The following is a 17,228-nucleotide window of genomic DNA, read 5'->3' on the forward strand; positions in this document are numbered from 1 at the left end:
AAGAACTCCTTTCGGATGGAGGCCCAGCATCCACAGGTGGCACTGAGGGGTGTTTGCAGGGCCCAAGAAACTCCTTTCCCGGGCATTTCTCTTGCAGGAACTTTTGGGCTTTCAAGGTGTCCCCGGCCATTGTGGCCGCTGGGATTGAGTCAACAAAGAGAGACACCTCCCAGGTGCTAGGCATTGTCCTTGACTCTGAACCCAACAGTGAAATGGAAAATCCCCATCGTGGAGGAGGGTGGGTCCAGAGAGAGAAAACAGACTGTGAGCAGGTAAGCGTGGAAGTAAAGAAGGCGATTTGCAGCGCTGGGACATGCTGTGAAGGTCACAGAACAGCATCGGGTCCGAGAGTGGGGCTGGCGGGGCTGCTCTGTGCAGGGTGGTCAGGGTGGGCTTCTGTGAGGAGGTGACAGCTGGAATCGGAATGATGGGACGACAGCCCACTGAACACTCGGAGAGAAGTGGGTGGGGGAGGTTTCCAAGCAGAAAAGCCATCAAAGGCCCAGAGCCAGAGAGACTTGATTCAGCCAAGGCTCCGAGAGCAGGCCACTGTGGCCGGCATGCAGTGAGAAGGGAGGAGACGAAGGTCAGGGGTTTGGAGTTTATTCCGAGTGCAAGGGGCAGCCATCAGAGGCCTTAGAGTAGGGGAATGACAGGTCTTCTTTATGCTTCAGGGGAACCTCCCTGGCTGCAGTACGGAGGACGGACTGCAGGGGGCAGGAGGAGACAAGCGTGGGGACCGGAAACCAGTGGGGCTGTCCGCAGGGTCGCCTAGGCTAGTTAGCTTCAGGGCTGTAACTGTGAAATGGAGAAAAGTAGACACGAGTCTATTCTGGAGGCAGGAGGAGGAGGTGAGGAAAAGAGAGAAATTAGAATTAAGTTAGTGTTTTGGCCTGAACGAACTGGCTGGCTGGTGGTGCCGTTTATTTATGATGTGACAGCTTGGGGAGGCCTGGATTTGGGGTGGGGTGGAGGGAAGTTAGAGGCTAGTGCTGGCTGCGAAATGCTCGTTAGGCAGCCAAGTGGAGGTGACAGGTGGTTAAATATAAGTTAAATACATAAGTCTGGAGATCAGGGGCGAAGTCTTGGCCAGACATACAATACCGGTTTGAGAGGGTCTATGAAGCCACAGCACCGGGTGAGACCCACTGCGGGAATGAATGAAGACCAAGAGGAGAGCGTCAAGGAAGACGCCTCCGGGTCAGCTACCATTGAGAGGTGGTGGAGGAGGAGGGGGAGGGAAGGAGCCTGAGAAGGAGCAGCCCTGAGTAGGAGGAAAACCAGGAAGTCCACCAGGGAAAGGCTCTCAGGAAAGGAGACGGGGGCCAAGTATGTCAAAGGCCATTGACAGACAGTAAAGGTTAGAGAGTTGAGCTTTGGCTTCAGCAAGATGTAGGTCACTGATGATGTGAACAAGAGCCAGTGCCCGAAATGAGACAAAGAGCTGATTGGAGCGGATGGAGCACGAACGGGGAGGAGGAAGTGGAGCCGCACGCACAGAGGCCATGAGAGTGCCAAGGGGAGGCCTCTCTAAGCTGGGAGATGAGGCATCTTCATGTCCAGGGGACAATAAAAGTCCAATAAATGAGGGGGAACGGCCGGTGTGGGAGCGCCTGCAGGAGTGAGGTCTTCAGAAGGACGGAGGGGGTTGGGGTCCAGTTGGCAGTGTGGGATTTGGCTTCCAGAGGTTGCCAGGGGTGGGGGTGGCAGGGGGAGTTAGGTGGTTCTCTCGTGATTACATCCATTTTTTTTCTTTGACTTACGTGGTGCCATCACCAGCTAAAACTGAGGCCGGGATTGTGGGAGACCCAGGAGAGTGGAAGGCATGACTTAGTCTCCCAAGAGGGAGGAAGCAAAGCATCTACGGCATGATGGAGAAGTTGGGGGGGCCGCCTGAGAGTCACCATTTTGATTTTGGAGTCCAATCGCCCGGGTGTGCTGGCTCTTGAGCAAAAGTTGATTTCAACCAGAGTTCGGGGTTTTGCCAGGTGAGTACGATGGATGGAGCAAAGGGTAAAGGAGTGAAATTCCGGGTGGTGATTACCAGGTTGGATCAAGGCCTCCAAGCTGGATAAGGCAGGCCCCGAGGACCTGGCTGATGGGGCTGCGGGGCTAAGGCCAGTGGCTTGGAGGTCTCCGTGGGCTCAGGGAGTCGCTGGCATGGGGCTAATTCAGTATCTGGACTGGAAGAATGGGAGCTGATGTTCAGGGTGTGGGAGGTGTGAGGTTATCAGGATGACAAGATCAGGTGTATCCATCTGAGGGTGTGGCTGAGGTGGAATGGAGGAAAGGCTGTGGAGTCAAAGAGGTCACTGAACTCTCTCCCCTCCCAACTTGGGAAACACCCTATCTGAGCTACAAGGGGGAACCCTCTTCATTGTACAGACAGGGCAACTGAGACAGGAGGTGCTGGGGGCAGAAACGAACATTCGGGAGCTGGAGTTCTGAAACTCAGTCCCCTGCTGAGGTTAGATTCTTGTTGGTGTCATCCTCCTCCCAACTTCCCCCCACGAACAGCTCCCTTCTCCTCGTTTCTCTGACCCTGGAGCATAAGGCCCTCCCCCATCACCCAGCATGCCCCTGTGCACAGCTTTTCCTACACTCCCCAGTCATCTGGGGAGTCCCCTGCAGACGTTCAAGTCCACAGACACAAGGACCACCTTTTTGGTGTTAAGCAAGCTGTATGTACAAATGTCTGATGGCAGATCTTCACATTTGTTCATTCACTCACTCACTCAGGTGGTCATTCATTCATTCAAGCGAATCCATCTTTTTAAAAAAATGTTTTTTTAAAATTGATTTCAGAGAGGAAGAGGAGACATAGAATTATCAATGATGAGAGTGTATCATCGCCTGCCTCCTGCACGCCCCCTACTGGAGATCAAGCCTGAAACCCAGGCATGTGTCCTGACCTGGAATCGAATTGTGACCTCCTGATTCATAGGTTGACACTCAGCCACTGGCTGGCCCAGGCGAAGTGAGTCCATCTTTTATTATTCATTCATTGGGTTTGAACTGTTAAACCAAGCAAAAGGAATGACATTCTCAGTCATTGTGAAATTGCTGATCCACCCACCCAAACAGCCAGACATCCTATATGTACCGCGTGCCGGTCAGTCCTGCATAGGTCTCACGAACGGTCATCACATGCCCTCACATGCCTGGTGGTGTCCAGGCTTTCCCATGTCCATTGTGTATCTATTCCCTGGGTCACATATATGTCACGTGTGCATCACATGTCTGAGTTCTTCTAGTCTCTTCCTCATAGCAGGGCTGATAATACACAAGTTACTGCTGATCAAAGTTCACAAGGTGAGTCTTTATTAACTTCCAAAGCTGATTCCATGAAAGAAATCTTTTGTTAAAATTTGTAAAAGCCATACTTGCTCATGGTAAAAATACAAACAATGATAAAGCATACAAAGTAAAAAACTTCCTTACAACTGTGCCCCCTCTGAGGCCGCCTCAAGCAGGAACTCTCCGCCAGACAGCCCGTTCCTGGCCTTTTGGGGGCTGGCTGTGCCATGCCCCCTGCCACCTGCCCCTGCCTGGGTCCTAATGCCCCAAGGCTGGGTATGACTAGGCAAGGCCTGGAGGAGCCGTCCCGGCCAGCACACCAGGGCCAGTTCTACCTCGGGTCCTGCCAGGAGCTTGGCCAGTGCTGCCGCCGTGCCCTCTGCCCGGGGAGGAAGGCCAGCATTCCTGGGCTGCAAGGTCAGGGTGCAGAGGAGGAGCCCAGCCCTGCCGGAGCCCCGAGACACGGGCATGCTCTCGCTCACTCTGCATGTGCCATGCTAGGCTCTCAACTCCATGCTCTGCTCCAGACTCCCTGGGACCCAGCCCCAGGCACACTCTGTGCTGCAATGCTTTCCTCTGAAGGGTTAACCGCACCGATGGGACTGGAAGAAAAGGGTGGGTCTGCCCTCCAGGAGATTCCAGGGTGGGGCTGATCTGGGGAGGCCCCGCCCTACAGATGGCCAGCCTCCTGGCTCCCCTCCCCCACGGCGAGAGTCAGGGAGTTGAGCTCCGACTCCCCAGGACAGCAGTGGGAGGATGGGGTGTGGAAGCACACGCCGGTCACTTCCACCCCAGCAACCTGTCCAGGCTCTTTAGCACCCAGAGACCTCCAAGGACGGGAAGTCAAAGCATCTGTAAAGATCCTCTCCCGGAGGGTGGCCCCCGGATGTACTGTCTTTCTAGGCTTATTGTCAACACGGTCCCAGAAGACTCATCAATGGTGGGATTTGGGGCGCAGAATGGCACCCTCCTCCCCCCACACACACAGTTTCCCAGCAGAGTCTGGGCTCACCTGCACACAGAGCCAGAGGCAGATTCTCAGCAGCAGCAGCGAGCTAATTTAGTGAGTAGTGTGCCGGGTGTAGGGTGGGGCGGAATGGGGCCTTCTCTATTCTGGTAGAACTGGAGACGGCTCAGAGCTCAGGAGGTCGGATCCCCTCGGGACGCCGTGTCCTTCACATCTCAGAGCCGCTGTCCGGTTGAGAAGCGGGGCGCTCTCCACCCCTCAGAGCAGCCCATCCTACTGCCAGTCCCCTCCACCTGCTGACACTTTCCTCTGGGCAGCCTCTAACTTGGTTGGTGGGGGGGGAGCGGTGGGGGGGGGCTGGTCACTGTTGCTCCAGCCCAGCCTTTGGGACAAGAGAGACCGCTGGGGTGGGACGGGGGCAGGAAAAGCAATAAGTTAAATCCAGAGAGGTAGCAGGCTGGGGGGGGGGGGGGTCGTTTCGGGGGTCCCAGGCGTCTCTGGCTTGATCCAGGTGTCAGGAAGGAGGTGGCTGAGGCAGGATTCCAGGCAGGAGGTGGTTCAGAAGGCTGGGTTGTCAATGCCTCTGGGGACCCCAGAATGTTCTTCAGGCCTGAGGCTGTAGGGAGGGGGCGGCTCCAGCGGGGGCAGGCCCAGGTCTGGCTTCAGAATAATCTGCAGGGAAAGGCGGGGACACAGAGACTTCTCAGCGCCTGGCACTGGCATTGCCACCCGCGTGCACCAGGGACAGGGGTGACCCAATGCCGCTGCAGGACGCTGGCCGGGGTAAGGAGCCTCCACCGTCACTGCTGCTCTGAAAGCCGGACAGCAGGGAGATGCAGGCGGCCAAGGGGCAGGGCAGGGATTAGGATAGACACCCACCTCACTGTAGGAGGGTGGGGGCTCGGGGATGGACACCGCGGTGACCCTCTCTGTGGGGGGGGCGGTGGGCCGTTCTGGGGGCCTCATGTGATCCATCCGGGGGTCCGGTTCCTGCTCTCTGCAGTGGGGGCAGAAGCGCCTAGCCAGGCCGCAGATGCATATGATGGGCATCAAGGTCAGGAAGATGATGATGAAGATCCTGGGTGAGGAACCACCACCATCACCCTGAGCCTCCAGCCATCCCCGCCGCACCTCTCTCCCTCCCTCCCCGGACCTGCACCCACCCCCAGGCCAGGAAGGCCAGTCTGTCCTGTGTGGACCAGGCCCCTCGGAGGGCTGTGCCCAGAGGAGCTGGCCCTGGGCTCACCTAATGGGGCCGGAGAAGAGCTCATACTCCCGGCAGCAGGTGTCACCGCAGCATTTGAATCCGTCAGGGCAGGTGCTTGTGGCGGGGGCAGAGAGAGGCTGTGGTTACCAAGGTGGGGAGGCAGAAGAATCCCAGTCTCCCCAAAACGCACCCATACACTCAGGACATGAGCCATGCCCCTCGTGGGGTGAGGGCAGGGCCCCCCTCTGGGCTCAGTGGGAGGAACCAAGGTCCACGGGCATCTCACTACTGGCCTTGTGCACTTGGGCCAAGTCAGGCTCCTTCCTGGGCCTCACTTTCCTCATCTACAAAATGGGTGTAACGAGTGTCCTGCCGACCTCGGTGGGCAGGTGTGGGGGGATTGAGTGTGGTGGTGGAGAGAGGGGAAGTGGGGAGTGTCCAGGAGCTAACGGAGGAGGAGGAGGAGGAGGAGGAGGAGCGAGCCCTTGCTGGTGCCCACAGAGGAGGAGGGGGAAGGAGCCGGTGTTCCTGCCACACCCAGTGCTGACTCTCCCGCCTACAGACCCCCCGCCTTCTCCAGGGGCTCAGGCTTCCTGGCATTTCATATATGAAGGTCCCACACTGTATGCCCCCCACTCCCAGGGTCCCCTCAGAGGGGAGAGGGCCTGAGGCTGTAGTAAGAAGGAGGGGGACTCGGCTTCAGAAGGTCCACGGTGTGAAGCGCCCCCTGGGGTGGCTGGTGGGGAGCGGGAGGGGCAGAGTCTCCCTCTCTGGGTAGGGGTGTGTGGGAATGGTTTCTGGCTGGAAGGGGAGAGAGGGTGAGGGTGATGGATGTGCCGTTCCCTTCCATGAAGGCAGGCAGGACAGGTCTGGGGTGCCTCCTCCCCAGTTTGGAAGTTATAGCCCAAACGCCCGACTTACAAGGGGTTACATCTGGCTGCAGCCTGTGGAAGAAAAGAGGCAGAAGTTAGGGGTCACAAACTCAGGTGCTGCCCAGGTACCTGACAGCCAGCAGGTGCCCAGGGGAGCAGCATCTTCCCCCAAGCCTGCTCTCCACTTACTCCGCCATGCCCCAGGTCCATGATGGGAGCCCTGGCCGCTGTCTGGAGGCTCCCAGCTCTCCTTCCCCTCCCCCCACCATATTCGCTGCTCCCCAAGTCTGTAAGCTCACGCCCTCTTACATCCACAGTCCAGGACGCTAAACTCTCCTGCTGCCCACCAGAGTCACTCCCCACAAAAATCTGATGACCCACAATCTTGCTGGAAGCCCCTGTCAGGGGCTCCCTGGGGTCCTGACCCCCAGCCACCAGCCTTAGCCGCCCTCTCCCCTCTTGCACACACACCCACTGGGAGTTCCCTGCACACACCCCGCTGCTTTACACCGACAAGCAGGGGCAGGCCAGGCCCTCTTCCCCACGCCTTCATGGTCTGCTGAACCCCGTCCATTCCTCAGACCCCCGCCTGGCAGGGCTCCTCACTCTTTGAAGCCGCCCGACCCTCCTCTCTGGAACCAGCCCCTCTCCCCGCAGCTCTTCTGCACTAGTTCTGTGGGGCACCCAGGTGTCTGTCCAGAATTTCATCCAATTAATAGCAATGATGTGTATTGCTTGGAACATTCTGCCCCCAGGTATCTGCAAGGCTGGCCCCAGCACCTTCCTTTCTGACCATCTTACTCAAAGTTACATCACCGGCCCCAAAGCAGTCCCCTTCCCTCACTGCGCTTAGCGTTTCTGCATAGCTCTTATCAACATGTAACATACCACATATGTTCCTTTATCTTGTTAATTGTGTGTTTCCTGGGTAGAGCATAAACTCCACAGGGGAGGGATTTTGGTCTGTTTCGTTACTGTTGAAAACCCAACAATATTGGCAGAATGAAAGAGCATTCATTGATTACCTGGCTTCATTTCTTCCTGGCCACTCCCAGACTGGGTGTGGGGAGGAATGCAGCGATGGGAACATAGGAGGGAATGGGAGGTTATGTCACCCCAGCCTCCCGGGGACAGACAACCAGGGCTCAAGAATAAGAAGCTAAGTCCGGCCAGCATGGCTCAGTGGTTGAGCGTGGACCTGTGAACCAGGAGGTCATGGTTCAATTCCTGGTCAGGGCACATGCCTGAGTTTGGGGCTCAATCCCCAGTGTGGGGCGTGCAGGAGGCAGCCGATCAATGATTCTCTCTCATCACTGATGTTTCTCTCTCCCTCTCCCTCTCCTTCTCCCTTCCTCTCAGTGGAAATCAATAAAAACATATAAAATAAAATAAAAAGAAGTTAACTTTGGTGAGACCATCCTATCTTTAGACCTTTTTTTTGAAATATTCCAGTAACAATTGCTAATGACAACAGCAGCGAAGCTAAGAACACCACTGACAGCCAAGGGTAGTTGCACGGATTCCCCCTTTGTGTTCAGTCCCGTGTGAGTACCAGCTCCTCACAAGCCTTGGGCAGTGGGGACTGGAGCAGCAATGAATCCCTGGGGCAAGTGGGCCCGGGGAGGGGCAGGCCCACACAGCACAGAGGGGCCACAGCAGAGTTGGGGCAAAACCCAGGGGTCCAGACACTCAGTGGCAGCCCCTTCAGATCCCAGGCCCTGTCCCTCCTCCCTCGGCTGGCCCCCAGATAAGCAGAACAGATATGAACAGCTTAATACGTTTGCCCTGAGCTCCTGTTTGGGAGGGGTAGGAGATGGCTCAGATTTCTCTTCCCCCATATACCAGGGGGTGGTCTTGTCTGAGGTGGTCCAGAGCCTGAGTTCTATCAAGCGTCAGGATGACCTCGGGGAACCTCAGCTTACAGTCATGTGCTGCATAAGCATGTTTCGGTCAATGACAGACCACATAGACAACAGTGGTCCCATCTATCTATCTATCTATCTATCTATCTATCTATCTACCTATCTATCTATCTATCTATCTATCTATCTACCTACCTACCTACCTACCTACCTACCTACCTATCTACCTACCTACCTACCTACCTATCTATCTATCTAAAACCCTAATATGCAAATCGACCAAACGGTGGAACGACTAGATGCTATGACATGCACTGACCACCAGGGGGGGCAGATGCTCAACGCAGGAGCTGCCTCCAGCCCGCAGGCCCCAACCTGTGGCGGCAGGTGGTGCCAGGTCAGCCAAGGTGAGTGCGAGTAGGCCCCCCCCCCATTGTCCTGCCGGTTGCCCCGCAGAGGGAGGCGACTGGTGGCAGCAGGGGAACAGGGCCGGCAAGCGGGCAGCGCCAGGTCAGCCAAGGCATGTGCAAGCGGGGGCCCCAATCGCCCCACCTATTGCCCCACAGATCAGCCCTGATCGCTGGCCAGGCCTCGGGACCCTACTCATGCACGAATTTCGTGCACCAGGCCTCTAGTAAGATTCTAATGGAGCTGAACATTCCTGTTGCCTAGTGATGCCATAGCCAGCAGAGCAACTTCCAGTCCTGCAAGCTCCATTCCTGGTTAGTGCCCCATACAGGGGTACCATTTTTAAAATTGTTTATACTGTATTTTGACTGTACCTTTTCTATGTTTAGAAACACAGACACACTGTGTTACAGTTGCCTACAGGATTCAATATAGTTACATGCTGTACAGGCCATAGGCTATACCATACAGCCTAAGTGTGTAGTAGACTAGACCAGTGGTCGGCAAACTCATTAGTCAACAGAGCCAAATATCAACAGTACAACGATTGAAATTTCTTTCAGAGCCAAATTTTTTAAACTTAAACTATATAGGTAGGTACATTGTTAACTTAATTAGGGTACTCCTTCAATCGCACTGTACCTGCGCGCCCGCACCTGGTATATTTTGTGGGAGAGCCACACTCAAGGGGCCAAAGAGCCGCATGTGGCTCGCAAGCTGCGGTTTGCCGACCACTGGGCTGTACCATACGGCCTAAGTGTGTAGTAGGCTATACCAGTGGTCAGCAAACTCATTAGTCAACAGAGCGGCAAACCGTGGCTCGTGAGCCGCAGCGCAGTCTGCCGACCACTGGGCAATCCCATCTAAGTTTGTGTAGGTGCACTCGATGAGGTTCCCGCGATAAAATCACCTAACCACGCATTTCTGAGCATTTACACCCGTTGTTAATCAGAGCGTGGCTTCACGCTGTACTTACAGGTGAGTTGGGGACATTAGCAGCACCTGCCCCCTGAAGGTGTTGGGAGGAATCGACAAGAGGATGCTCAGCCTAGTGACGGCACAAACTGAGGGCCTAGTGACTGAGGAGGACCAGGGCTTCAGGGGCAAAGCGGCCCTGAGAGTCAGCGCCGTCGTGCGAATGTGCCCTGTTCTGGAAGCCAGCCTGGTTAAAACCTGTCTTCTAGACGCACACAGGTTTCCAGAACCTCCCATCGCAGAACTGGGTAGCACTTCCCCATCCCTGGGGGTGTGAGAGGAGGGCGTGCCGCCCTCTGGCAGAATCACAGATTTCCGAGTCAGCCTTGGGTCAGGCAGCGAGATAAAGTCCCCCCAGGGGGCGGGGATTCTGCCCCAACTCCTAGAAAGAGACTAAGGAGCCAGCTCTCCCCTGGGGCACAAGCAAACAAACAGTCCAGAGACGGCCAGGACTTCCCCAAGGTCACCCAGCACTGGAGGAACAGAGCTGGGGAGACAGGCTAGCCAGGCGTCCAGACCTCAGTTCCAGACAGTTCCCGCTTTCTGACGCATCAAGGAGCGGGAAGGACTATCCAAGGCTAAGGTGCGGGTCAAAGTCCCCACTCAGCACACAGGTGCCAGGTGTCCGATGGTGGTGGGAGAGGGTCAGAGTCACTGCACAGCCCCCCAAGGCGAAGGAACCCCGGCCTTTTCAGGGCTTCCCTCAGCTGCCCCCACCTGCACCTCCCCAGCAAAAAGAGAAAGGAAGCGGCTAATTGCGTGTGGTCACGAGGAAGCCCTAACAATGGGAGGTGGTGACCCGGCTCCAGAAGCAGGTCCCAGACCCCCAAAGGCCGGACCCTGAAAGTTCGAAAGCTTTACCTCCCGAACGCTCACCTGTTGGAGGCCGGCCAGCAGGCCGAGCAGCAAGGTGGGTAAGAGGCGGAGGACCCAGGCGTCCGACATCCTGGCGTTGGGGCCACTGAGCTTCCGTGTGTCAGGGGAGGAGAGGGAAGGAGAGGAGAGGCGGGGAGGGGCGGGGCGGGGCGGGGCCGCGGCTTCTCCCACGTCTCTCCACCTATGGGGTCCCGCCTCGGGATGGGGCGGAGCTCCTGCACCGCCGGAGGCCGGACTTGGGGCTGGGAGGAGGCGGGAAGGAGAGGGGAGAGGTCCGGGTTGGTTTTTGGTAATTGGGAAGTAGATGAGATTAATTGAGAAAAATTGTGGGGTCAGTTCAAGACTACTAAGCTACCCCAACCACTGCCCACCCTAAGTGGGCCCAGGCTTACGGGAGGGGTGCTGCGCCGGGCAGGGGGCGAGAGGGTGCTGGCAGGGGGGCCACTGGGAGTCCCTTCACACCTGGCCTTCTGCGGGGCAGAGGTCGAGGGGAAAGAAGGTTCTGGAGTGGATTCAGGGTATTGTATGGGGGAAAGTGGCTCCCCCCCCCCATTTTTATTTTTCTTTCTTTCTCTCTTTTTCTTTTTTCTTTTTTGCCAAGAAGGGAGGAAGCGGCGGCCTGGCTGACTTCTGGGGCAGGAGAACCAGGAGCACAGCCCCGGTACCACCGTGTCCCCCCAGCTCCCTAGGTGCACTTCCTCTTTTTGACCACAGGGGCAATTAAGGCCCCAGAGTTTGGAGATTTGCCACGGGATCCGAAATGGGGCTGAGCAGCAGCCAGGGGAGGCTCGGCGCAGGCGAACTGGTCCGCCCGGATTCCTGGGAAGACCCCGCGCGGGCTGTCCCAGCCCCGAGGGGCGGGATTCCCACCCGCCGCGGCCACGCCCCAGCCCTCGAGGCGTGCTGTGCTTCCCTGGTCCGGCCGGCAGGTGGCAGCATCGCCCAACCCGGGACTTCCCGGGAGCGAGGGGACGCGGGGCTGGGACCTGGGACCTGGGACCTGGGACCTGGGGCTGGGTCTCCCACGCTCCCTCCCCCGGGAGCTGGCTGATGGGCGGGGTGGGAGGCCGTCTCGGAGGTGATAGGCCCGGGATGAGAGCCCGACGCCCAAACACGGAGGAGACCTGTGGGAACAGAGCGGGAGCTGGAGAGATGAAGCCCGGACGCCTGGGGAGAGGGCGCAATGGAGGTGGTGGGTGGGTGCTGCTCTTCGGCCTGCGGAAAGGGGAGGGCTCCAGGACAGGCTCAGTCCTTAAGTTGTGAGACGTCTCCTGCTGTGTCTCAAATCCGGCTTTCCCCTGGAAACTACCCCCGAGTTCGTGTGAAAGGACAGCGGGTCTCCTCTAGCCCCCTTTCCTGGTTCTCTTTATCTCTGTTTCTCATCTCCCCCAGTCCCGTTATCTCTGTTCAATGTTTACACTTCCTGTCTGCTCCCACGCCTCCCAGTCCATCTTCCCTGTTTCAGTCTCCACTCAGTTTCTCTCCATTTCTCCGTGTTCCCCTCTGTTTCCCATCTGTGTCCTTTCTTCCTTAGTCCGTTCGTCTCAGCCGAGGAGTCTGGTTTTCTCTCTCTGTTTCCATTGATTTCCTATGTCTCACGTGTGTTTTTCTCACCAACTTTTTTGGTCTCTCTCTGCCAGTGTATCTGTCTTTCCCTGGTCTCTCTCTCCTCTTTCCCTGTCTCTGTTTCTCATCATCTCTTGTCCCTTTTTGGCCCCCAAGGACAGAATCTTCTGGTCTCCTGATCTAAGTGGAATTAGGGTCGGGCCCTACAGAATGACTCCTCTATTCTCATTTCTTGGTGACTCCGAGCATGGCGAGGGGAATGTACGTGGGGTGGAGGCAGCTCTTCCCTCTCGCCCCTGCCGTTGGCCCTGTACCCAGCCTGCCTCTCTGCTAAGGGGGACCTAGTCCAGAGTGCCCGTTCTGCTGTTCCTTGGTGAAGTCATTGCCAGCTTGGACTTCTAAGGCCTTCCCGTCCCTGCCCTGGCCTCACTGCGTCGGCACCCAAGGTTGGGTGAGGGGGTATCTCCACCACACCCGCTGCCACTCTGCCCAGGCCCGGAGCCCTCCAGAGGCGTGGCCCTGAGAGGAGAGGCAGGGAGGTGAGTTTAGGGGAGGATGAGGCCCCGGGGAGTGAAATGGGGGTGCTGAAGAGGGCATGGAGGAGTTTGTGGGGTAGACGTGGGAAGCTGGGAGGGCTGAGGGAAAGGGACCAGGCAGGCACCAGTGCCCCGGGGATGGGCAGGAGGAGGGCGGGAGGCATCATCCCCTCTGGCTCTCTGGCATCCACCTGACACAGATCTAGGGTTGCCAGACAAAATACAGGACGCCCAGTTATATCTGAATGTCACATAAAGAATGGATGATATTTTCATCATGAATATGTCCTGTGCAAAAGTTGGGATATATTTACACTAGAATTTATTTGTTGTTTATCCAAAATTCGTATTTAACTAGGTGGTTCTGTGTTTTTATTTGTTAGATCTGGCAACGCTACCCACATCCCTGAAATGTCCTAGAGCAGGCATTTGAGAAGAGCTGCTGCAGCCGCTGGCCCACAACTCCCCAGTGGGAAAGTGAGGCTGATGGGGAGGGGGCCAGAGGGCCTCTGGACCCTGCCTCTGGGCCCCCAGTTTTTTCGTGCCACAAAACTGCCCTTCTCTGCTCCTTCCTGCGAATGGGGAGGGGAAGGGCCTGGAGGTGGGTGGTCCCAGCCCAGGCGAGAACACTAACCCTCGTTGTCAGCATCCACCATGGCTCCCAGGGCCCCGGCATTCTTAATGGGTGAGGTCGGGTGGGGGTGGGGGCACAGTGGGACCCGAGTCAGAGCAGACAGGAGGCTGTTCTTGTGTAGCGGCAGGAGGGTCCTGGACAGAGCCGGCATCTTCTGTTCAATGCTTAGTCTGGCAGCGGGAGGGGAGTGGGTGCTTGCGTGCACGTGTGCGCTCAGGCGTGCAGGGGGCAGCGAGGCCCAGGGACCTCACGCGGTCAGTGGGTCCCTCTAGATTCCACACCACATTCCGTCTGGGATTTCCCAAGAGCAGCAAAGTCCAAATGTCTTCGTACACGCTCGCCACCGCCCCGGCCCTTTCACCAAAGAACGAGCTGATTGTCTGTGCCTCCTGCAAGGGCCCAGCTGGAAGGGCCTGGGAGGTCAGCTCGTCCACCAAAGAACCCAGCTGGGGCTCAGAGGGGTGGGGAGGCCAAGTCACCCGGGGCATTGGGGCTGAGTCAGGACCAGAACCACACGGGTCTCGAGACCCCACACCCAGAGGCAGCCTCAGGAGGCAGCTGCTGCCCCGGATGGAAGAATCCAGCCTGGGGACCCCATGAAGCCTGACTGAGCCCAGCCCAGGCCCTGGGGGAGGGGGAGGAGCCAGGCCAAGTTCTGCTCCTCTCTGCCCACTCCCCACCATACTGTGGTGGACACGCATATCCGTGATGGCTTACGGCTGTGGGCTGGATTCTTTCTTTTTGAAGCCCACAGAACATTCTGCTCTAGCCCGGCTCTGCCTGCAGGGACGGTATTCTGTTGCGTTGCTAAGTGTGCCACTTACTGTGGTGTGCTGTGTGACCTTGGTCAAGAAACTTAACATCTCTGTGCCTCTCTAAACTCATCTGTGAACGAGGCGGGGTGGGGTTGGTGGGTGGATAACTTACTTTATCACATAGGGTCATAAAAGCCCCTCAGTGTCTGGAATACAGTGATGGTAAATAAATGTTCGCTTAATAACGACATGCAGTAAGTGTTTTATTGCGGGCAAAAGAACGAGGCCCAAAGCCCCTGTCTTCATTTCACATAGAGGCTGAGTGAGGTGACAAGGAATTAAGGATTTGCTTCCTCCTGAGAGCTGCTCTCCCCAGAATGCTGGCTCACTATCTCCCTCTGCTGGCCATCTAGTGTTCTGCACCCGACAAGGGCCAGATCTGAGAGGGCTGGTGCCCACTCCTCCTAGAGGGCCACAGGAGGCCGATGTGACAGTGGTGCTGGGACCAGTCATTGGATAAATTCCCTCTATATCTGGTTTGCCCCCCCCCGTCTCCTCCCCCACTGCCTGGGTTGGCCTCATGGTGGTGCCCACCTGTCCCTCAGGCTGAGCACTCAGGGGGACTGGGGCCCTGCTTGTCACACGTGTCCCTATTGTCCCTGCCCCCATGCAGTGTGGCTCCCCAAGGCCATCACAACCGTCTTCACAAGGCCTCCAGCCTAGGCTCCCCATTGCCTACTCTCTTGCTCCCTAATTTCCAGAGGCTCCCCGACTTCTGCCTGAACCTAGCGTGTGCTCCTCTGCCCTGCCCGCATGTCCTCCAGCCACACACCTGACCCTTTCCTGCTCCCTCCTTTCCTCAGCTTGGGTGCCCCGCCCCCCCACCCCGCAGAACACAAGTCCCCAGACCCCTCCCTGAAACCTAACAAATTCTCACCCCGACCTTCAAAGCTCCATTCGAATACCACCTCCTCCCGAAAGCCTTCCAGCACTTGGATCTTCCCGCAGGAAGGGACTGTTCCCTCCCTGCTCGCCCCCACCCAGGCCTTCTCGGCTTCTCTCCTAGATGTGTGCACATGTCCTGCTGTCTCCCCCCCACCCCCTACCCCCAGCTGCGGGGGCTGGCCGAGCTCTGATTCAGCCTTCATTTCCCCACGGTGCTTTGTTCCAAGTAAACACTGGCTCTGTTGTCACCGAGCTGACGCTGGTTGGGGCCCTCCTGAGGTCAGGGGCCAGATCTCCCCAGGGAATGAATTTAGGGAATGAATTCCTGAAGTCCTCAGTGGGGAGCTGTGAGTGGCTGAGGGCGGTGGGGGGGGGGGGGGGGTCATTCCTGACTGACTGAGCTCTCCAACTCCACTGTCTGCGTGATTTAGGGAATCCACCTCTTCTGCTTGCTGCCCCTCCCAACTGTACACCCCCCCACCAGTGAGTCAAATGGCTCCCTGGGGATCCAGCAGCTCCCACGGGGTGAGCGCAAGGAATGCCTGGCGCACTGTCCGCCTTCCAGGAGAGGCCGGGTGCGTGTTGCGTTGCCAATAGGAATTCTTGGGCGTGGGATCAGGGTCTGAATCCCCTTCCCAGAATCCCTCTGGAAACTGAAGTCCACCGCCCCTCACTCGTTCTTGGGGTGATGGGTGGGAGGGTGGCGAGTTGACCCCAGGTCTGAGCCGCCCACCTGTGGGCCGGGAGGGTGGAGGGAGGCGTGCCACCTGCCAATTAGCGGCGCAGAGAGCTTATTATCCTTGCGAGCGGTTGGAGGAGCTGGACTAATGCTCACCTTCCGAGGCTTAGCAGAGACAAAAACGGCTTTTGGGAGCCATTATCCTTCCAAAGTGTAGGTTTCCGGCATGGCCAGCGGTGGAGAGGGAACACCTCCGCGGGAGGGGCGGGGGGGGGGAGGTTAGGCTCCTGAGGAAGGTTGGGGTGGCAGATGGAACAGAGAGACTCAGGCGGGAGGGGCTGAGCCAGGACCAGGTTAAGGTCTTGAGAGTCCCCCAGCCCTGGTGGCCTCTCTCTGAGACTCCTTCTCCCCAAGGCTCCCCCACCCCCCTGCAGCCCCACTCCCACCCCCACCCTCACTGTTGACTCTTAGATGGGACCCTGTAGCCAGAGAGAAGAAAAGGCTTGAGGATCCCCTAGGACCCCCCACTTCCTAGCTCTGCTCTTGTTCGCCCCTTGAAAGAAGGCTCGACTGCACCCCGCTGTGGGTTCCTCCGTCTCAGATCCAAATGCCACAGGGGGGTTGTGGCTAGACTTCAGCAGAACTTCCCAGTCCCAACGAAGCTGGGAGTTCCGGGCAGCCAGGGGACAGAGGAGCCCCTCTGCGGGTGGGTCGTCCTCAGGGGAGGGTCTGGGGGCGCAGACCGCAGTGTGGGGGAGATGCAGCTTGGGAGCCCCCTGAAGCTGATCACTTCTCAGGGACCTGGGCGTCAGGCACAGAACGAGTGCGGGAGCGAGTGAGCGGAGGGGCGGGGAAGGAGGCGGGGGAGGTCGCTTCTTCCGCAAATCTCCGCTCCTCTAAGCGGCCACATCATCTGGCCCCCAGCCGAGGACAGACTTGGCTCCGGCTGTGCGCACGCACGCATGTGTGGGCGTGTGCAGTGTGTCTGCCCGTGTACATACATGGGCACGCGTACATGCACACCATCCAGCTTGCCGTGCTGATGTGGCAGCCCCCAGCCCCGCCCCCAGCTTCCTTAGCTTCCAGGCCAGCCTTCAGGGAGCTTGGCTCCCGGACCCCCCTCACCCCAGTGGCCCTGTTAGCACCTCCTCTTTCCCTTGTTAGCGCTTCGCAGCCCCTCTTCCTCCTCGGCCCCTGCTGTCCCCTGAGAGAGGCCCCGTGGCTGGCAGCCCAGTTCTCCTCTTCCGACGCCACTTCAGCTTCTATTTTCCAAAGCCTCGGGTGCCCCCTCCCCTCCCCACCCCTCCCTCGCGCCCCTGCAATTCGGTGCGCACTCCTCTTCCAGGTGGGGCACAAAGTGAGCGCCCCCACCAGGCCCTCCTGCCTAGAGGGTGGGAGGGGGTGAGCTTGGGAGGGAGCCCTGGACTAGGGGCCACAGCTAAGTCCTGGTGCAGCTGTGCCACCCTCAGGAGGGCAACTCGCCACCCCCCTGCAGCCCTGAAGGGGTGGGGGAGAGGGACGGTAGAGCATCCTCTCCCCCCCTCCCCCCACTGCTGTGCCCCTCCTGAGCTCGGGCTGCCGATGGGGACCGGGTGGTCCTCTGCTCGGAGCCGGCTCTCAGGCCGCCAGGACTGCAGGTTTCCTCTGCG

General features: G+C 58.0%; 1 protein-coding gene across 5 annotated transcripts; it reads right to left on the reverse strand.

The window, feature by feature from the left end:
• Nucleotides 1–2,778: 2,778 nt before the first annotated feature.
• On the reverse strand, nt 2,779–10,579 carry TMEM92 (transmembrane protein 92). 5 transcript variants are annotated; one of them, XR_008554819.1, is made up of 7 exons: nt 10,465–10,579; nt 6,393–6,415; nt 5,511–5,585; nt 5,144–5,342; nt 4,310–4,936; nt 3,104–3,273; nt 2,779–3,015 (listed from the first exon to the last, which is right to left on the reverse strand). XR_008554819.1 is itself a non-coding variant. In XM_008153850.3 (5 exons), the coding sequence occupies exons 1-5, from the start codon at nt 10,531–10,533 to the stop codon at nt 4,823–4,825; spliced, it is 480 nt and encodes a 159-aa protein (XP_008152072.1). In that variant the 5' UTR covers nt 10,534–10,579; the 3' UTR covers nt 3,293–4,822. The 5 variants fall into 5 exon arrangements, 1 of the variants encoding a protein (XP_008152072.1); XR_008554817.1 differs by having other exon boundaries at nt 2,779–3,273; XR_008554818.1 differs by having other exon boundaries at nt 2,779–3,291.
• Nucleotides 10,580–17,228: the final 6,649 nt, after the last annotated feature.

The sequence above is a fragment of the Eptesicus fuscus genome, chromosome 20, assembly GCF_027574615.1.
Source record: "Eptesicus fuscus isolate TK198812 chromosome 20, DD_ASM_mEF_20220401, whole genome shotgun sequence".
NCBI lineage: Eukaryota > Metazoa > Chordata > Mammalia > Chiroptera > Vespertilionidae > Eptesicus > Eptesicus fuscus.